The following is a 6,380-nucleotide window of genomic DNA, read 5'->3' as shown; positions in this document are numbered from 1 at the left end:
GAATGATACATTTGAACCTGTTGTGAACAACAAACTAGTTGTTCAGAGATTTGAGCTTATTGTTTAAAAAAAAAAAAAAATATCTCATTCAAGTATTGAGCCAAATAAGCGAATGAGAAAAACTGTAAATTATGAATTTGGTTTGAATAGTGCAGTAGGATACTGCTGCTGACCATGTAGACATAATACCCGGAGGTACCGGCAGGCGGCAGGAAAAGGGCCCAATAGTCTGGAGTCTACCGGAGAGACAGAAGAAGAAGTAGTCATTGTTTTGGTCGACTGGTTTTGCTGCAGACTGAACGAAGAGAAAACACTTCGGACAGGGCGATAATAACGCACATCTGTTGGAGCTTTTATTGTTTGAAGCTACGAGGTGAGTTCAGTAGACTGAGAGACGACCTTGGACAATCACGTTGAAACACGTCTATTTTAGTGCGTAATGCTTTCATAACCGGTCCATAACGTCCGTCCAGCCAGATGACGGTGTGATTTCTATGAAGACGAGGGGAGTGGCAGCTGATGTAACAGTGAGCTGTAGTTCACAATCTCATTGAAATAGCGGTTATTAGTTTGTGCCGAATTTAAGATTAAATTGCCAAGAGTCGTAAACATTATAATATGTCATCCCATCGGCATATATATTTGCCAAGAAGCGTATTGTAATCACAATTAACCCGATTTTTAAATTGAATTTGGTTTGACCTTGTGAGAAGTGCAACTTCGGGGCCAGAACAGCCTATGTGTCACTTTCATTGTTTGTGGTAACATGCTGTTTATAATCATTTACATACATGAGCAACGCTGTATCGTTAAGAGTTGTTTTATTTTGAAAGGTAAAACCGGAAGTAGTATAGCCCTTGCCCAGACATGTTCAACTATACATAAAAGAGGTTAATGTGAATGTTTCCAAGCAAATAATAGCTAAACGCTGCATGGAAACTTATTTCTCAATAATTAATTATCATTAAAACGTAATAATTGACAGGTAGCTATGTACATTTTTTTTTAAACAGAGTTAATTTCTGAATTTTGTTAATACAACTCTGACAATCCATTGCACAAATATGTTTGGACTGATAGATATCCCACCCCCCACCCATGACAATACCCAGAGGGCACTCAAAAAAAAACAAGTGTACAAAAATAAATATAAATAAAATAAAATTAAAATAAAATAAATAAACATAAATCATGATAAATTGTTAGAGGTTTAAGACAGTACACCCTATCATCTAGGGCATTGACATGCATAAAACAAGCACAGGAGTTAAGCCGAAGAGTTGAACACAAAGATAAATCAGGGGTCCTTCCAATGTTTTGTTTGAAATATTCCTGATCAAATATATACACACATATACTATATCCATATATCCATATATATACACACACATATATAGACACATACACATATATATACATACACACACATACACCAAACTTTAATCAGCCACAAAGTTATCTGAGTCTAAGGAATCAACACGACTAAGGAAAGGTTGCCAAATCAATGAAAACTTGTCGGCTGACCCCTTAATAGTATACCGGATTTTCTCCAACTTAATAAAGTATAACATATCTCTAAGCCACTGTGCAAATGTTGGAGGGTTGCAATCTTTCCATCTAATCAAAATTTGTCGTCTGGCCACCAGCGGAGCAAAAGGTAAAAGGTTTAGTTTATTGTTGTTTAAAGTGACATTTTGTGGTACCACCCCAAACAAAGTAACTGCTATGTAAATTTAAATCAAAAGAGTTTACTGTGTGACCAGCACCAATATGTGACCATAATGAGGCAGCAACCACTAATATGCCTCTTAATGTGAAATTGAATTAAGTTTAATTTGAATAAAGGTGAATGATTCAGGGTAGTCTCCATGCACAAAGAGGTGATAACTAGATTTAGGTTGGTTTACTTTGTAGTCATTTTAAATGTGGTTAAATCAAGGATTTGGCAGAGGTAGCCGACTCTCATTGGAGCTGCAAGTAGGCTACTACTTAGAATTTGGAAGAAAATAATACTAAATTACATTGTCATCTCTACAGACCTCCTCATTTTTGTGCATTAAAACTGAACGTTGATGACTATTACCAGAGAAGAGAAGGATGGTAAGGTAATCACGACCCTAAGCTGTAGTTTTGGGATATACATAGATTTTCTCATTGAAAAATGTTAATATCCTTTCAGAATAAAAGTATTATTTGATTTGAAAAAAAAAAAATCCCCAAACTATGAACAGTAATGTGGAGCATCCAGTAAAGTGTGTGCCTGTGTGTATGTTCTAGATCAGTCAGCATGACAGCCAAGCACGGATTGATAACCGATTCATTCAAGGTGGTGAAGAAAGCTCGGAGGGCGATGAAGCGAGAGAAGAAGCCTACTCCTCCTCCGCCACAGAAAGGTGAAGAGCAGCACAGTGTTTGTATATAGAGGTCCTGTTTTTGCTATGTTCTGTATTGTAGGGATGTGCGATATGGAGAAAATCAAACATAGCGATATGTTTGACCAAATACCTTGATATCGATATTGCAACGATAATGTAGGGTTTACCATTGGTGCTTTCACAAAATATTTACCCAATGAGATTTTTGATAAATAATCATCAGTAATGTGGATATAATGACTACATGTGTAAAAGCAAATAATAGAACAGCTAGAACATTCTGGTAAGTTCAGAAAATTGCATCACTTTACTGTAATAGAACCTTTAAAATAAGGAAAAGACAACACTTGTGCCATATGACGATATTACGATATAATCTAAAATGAAAGCTAGTCTCATATCACGATATCGATATAATATCAATATATTTGCCCAGCAATACAATAGTGACTTGAATTCTCTCTGAATCTTTTCATTGGAGCAGAGGCTGAAACTGAAACGGTCCGAGAGAAGGATCTGCAGACGCTCAGACAGTTTGATCTGGACTGGAGATTTGGTCCCTGCACAGGTAACATACCTACATGTGTACACACTGTAGAATATCTGGCTTTGGAATAAGATTTAAGTTGTGTCAATTTAAATATCGGTTTGAATTTGTGTACGGGATGACAATCTCTGAGTAGTCAAAGGGCTTTAACAAATGAATACAGTGTGTAGTGCAGTTGATTCACCGAGCGTTTTCATATGGACCGAAGGGTGGGCGCTACACTTCCACGTCGGTCGGCACGGCTTTATCAGCTGTAACCGTCTTATCAGCAGGGTGCAGAGCGGCGGCCGTGACCAGGCCAGTGGGGCACGCTCACATGCACTAAAAGCACGCGTGTTCTGCAATACTTAATCACACAAACATATTTATTAAAGCTGCACTACATTTATATTAACAGTGGATCAAATCATTATGTTTAATATGAAAGGTGTCGTTTTGTAGTGACAAAACCCACAGAGAATTATCACCAACTCTGCAGTTCCCGTCTGTCCTTTTTTTAGCCATCACACAAAACCCTGAATCATTTATCATTTATCATATTACCTCTCTCTCTCTCCAGGTATCAGCAGGTTGCAGAGATGGGAGAGAGCAAAGCTTCATGGTCTGAGCCCACCTGAGGAGATCAGATACCTGCTGCTGCAAACACACACTGACAATGAGTACAACCAGAGGTAACACACACACACACACACACACACACACACACACTTATCCCCCATTTGTGGTATCCGTAGAGTATTTTAAAGTACCACACGATGCTTACTTTTTATTAACTCCTATACTAACAATGTTAACATCCACCAACTCTAGAAATATGTGTGGCTGAGGTATACCTGATGTTTACTCATATTATCTATCCTATAGGCTTATGGCAGATACAAACTATCATGGGTCAAAACACTGTGAAGAAGGTAGTTGGAGGTGGTTATAATAAAAAATCATAGCCACTGGTGTTATCCAAAATGTAATAAAATATTGATAATCCCCCTGATCCTCCATTCATGGGAGGTATAAGAACATCATAGACGTCTTAGTACTTCTGGCCTATCCCTCCCCTCATGCCAGTTTGGATGAACCCCTAATTTACTGCTGGAGAGAAACCTATTGTTAACAAAATATGGGGGCAAAATAATATTATTATACTGAACAGTTGATATGGCGTTGAAACATTAGTCTGTAATAAAGTTGATTGCCTTTAAACCATGTGATCCAGTGTGCTTTGGACCTGGTCTCTGAAGTTTCTCCTGTTGCCCTATTTTGTGAGCACCGGACAGGCCGGCAATTCCTTGTGAAACGGTTGAAGCGCGTTCAACCTCCTTTCTTCGCTAGCTAGCTCTCATCTGATGAGCTAAGTTACGAAAGCAAACGTTTTGATAATGTGAAAAATTCTTAAAGGAAAATGTAATATGATAGTACGTCTATTTAATGCAATTCCGTTGAAATGTGCTAAAACGGAACGTTTCAGTGAAAGGGTAAATACAGGCATATTCAGACAGACAGTATGAGAAAAATAAAGTTGTTTTTTTAACATTACAGCATGTAAACATGTTCAAGTAGGAACCCCAAATACAAGTATGAACCTGAAAATGACCTGGATATGGGACCTTTAATTATTCTATTATCATGAGAGAGTTACAGTATTATACTTATGAGTCATTTTAGTCTGCATTTAATGTAGGCAAAGTTCATGTACTGCTGAAAAATGTGGAATGATATTCAGCCCTAACTCTTAGAGACACAGATTCATATTAATAAAGTCGGTCTTAATTTGTTGGTAATTATTTTGTTCTTTGTCTTTCAGCCTATGGAGCGATTATCCTTTGTGAGGAAGACATCACTGGAAGGAGAAAAAGAATGCAGATTCCAGCAAAAGTCAGGTTAATGTATATGCACCTCTCAGAGGGATTTACCTTCTTTAAGCCCTGAAAAGATTGAAGATGTTTAAAGGGAGAAACCTCAAGAAGAGCAACAGAGGAGGGGTCGCTCTTTCAGGATGGAGACAGAAGAATGACACAGCATCCATTTGTTGTTTTTTCTTGCAGTTGTACTACGTTGGCTTTTACACACAATGTTTGTATTAACATTTTTTAATTAAAAAAATAATTCTACCAAAAATACTGTCTTCTTCTGTCTTGTGATGCATAATGGAAGGAGGGTTTACCTCACCGTTGACACTGTAGAAATGAAATGGTGAAGGAGACATAAATACCAAAGAGTTACACATTCACATAATTTGCTACCCTCTGGTATCTCCCATGTGGACTGCACACTGACATACATTTGCCTCCGTCTTTTTATAACTGACCTAACTTAAAAGTCTGTTTTATTCTCAACTCTACGAGATACATGAGGTAGAGACTGAGTGAGTGGATGTGTTCTAGCTACAATGAAAAGTCTGTGTAAGCCTTTGTTAGTGGTTAAAGTGATTGGAAAATAAAGACTTGAATGGTTGTCACTTGGAACATATTCCAAAAAGTGATGCACACACATGATAACACTCCTTGTAATATGTAGGTCTCTCGCCATATACTGTATATCCATTGAGAATGCATTTGAGAAGAAGAAAATGTACTATGTAAAATGAAACGCTCTTTTTTATAAATTTTATTATGTAAAATACTGGTTGTGAGGGTTACAGGGGTTGAATTTTGCAGCTTTAATTAAAAAAAAATGTTTGACAGATGGACGAAAAGGAGGTCCCGCCTCTAGCGGTATTCGATTGGTCTGTAGTGTCGTCAAACACTCAAAGCTGATTGGTTCACACGTCGATCAGTTGAGCGACAGCAGACGCACCGTGCTCTGATTGGTCGAGAGCTGGGTGACTGAGATTGGAGGCGGTCTCTTCGGTAGTAAAGATTAGAGTGGGCGGGATTTGACAGGATTCTACACGGTGATACGTTGACGTGCTGCGTCACTCAGATTCCTCGGCCTCTCATTGGTTTATTCTTAGCTGCGTTGAGGACCGTTTAATCATGTTCGTTACTGGCTAGCAGCGTCAAGGTGGACAACATCAGCCGCGATAATACCAGAAGTCAGACGACTTTTATTCAAAATAAAAGTCCAAAATGTGTTGGTGTTGGAGACAATACAGCTGTCAGTTACCCGTTGGTGGAGAATACGCTGAAACAAGCATTGTCACGAAACGTGCATTTAGATTATATCACAGCATGTAGTGACGTCTCCTCTGTCTGAGTTGAACACGTGCAATGTAAATGTGCAATAACACGTTGGTCACTTTTGCAATGTAAATACTGTAAATCTACTGTTACGGATATATGTGCAATAACATGCTGATCACTCTGTTGCAATAATTATATCATTATCTGACGGACACTTTGTGCAATAATCTGGCAAAACTGTCATCTCATCAATATACATATTGTATTTTATATTTTATATTGTATTATCTTGTATATGTTTTTTTATATTTATATTGCACTATCTCTTTTTTTTGTGCT

General features: G+C 37.8%; 1 protein-coding gene across 1 annotated transcript; it reads left to right on the top strand.

The window, feature by feature from the left end:
• The first annotated feature begins 221 nt into the window (after positions 1-221).
• pold4 (DNA polymerase delta 4, accessory subunit) lies at positions 222-5,037 on the top strand. Its single transcript, XM_037764727.1, has 5 exons — positions 222-373; positions 2,278-2,393; positions 2,860-2,943; positions 3,482-3,593; positions 4,724-5,037. The coding sequence occupies exons 2-5, from the start codon at positions 2,288-2,290 to the stop codon at positions 4,746-4,748; spliced, it is 327 nt and encodes a 108-aa protein (XP_037620655.1). The 5' UTR covers positions 222-373; positions 2,278-2,287; the 3' UTR covers positions 4,749-5,037.
• The last annotated feature ends 1,343 nt before the right edge of the window (positions 5,038-6,380 follow it).

Source organism: Sebastes umbrosus, chromosome 3 (assembly GCF_015220745.1).
Source record: "Sebastes umbrosus isolate fSebUmb1 chromosome 3, fSebUmb1.pri, whole genome shotgun sequence".
Classification (NCBI taxonomy): Eukaryota; Metazoa; Chordata; class Actinopteri; order Perciformes; family Sebastidae; genus Sebastes; species Sebastes umbrosus.
The sequence above is the reverse complement of the archived record's forward strand: the minus strand, read 5'-3'. Positions and strand labels throughout refer to the sequence as shown.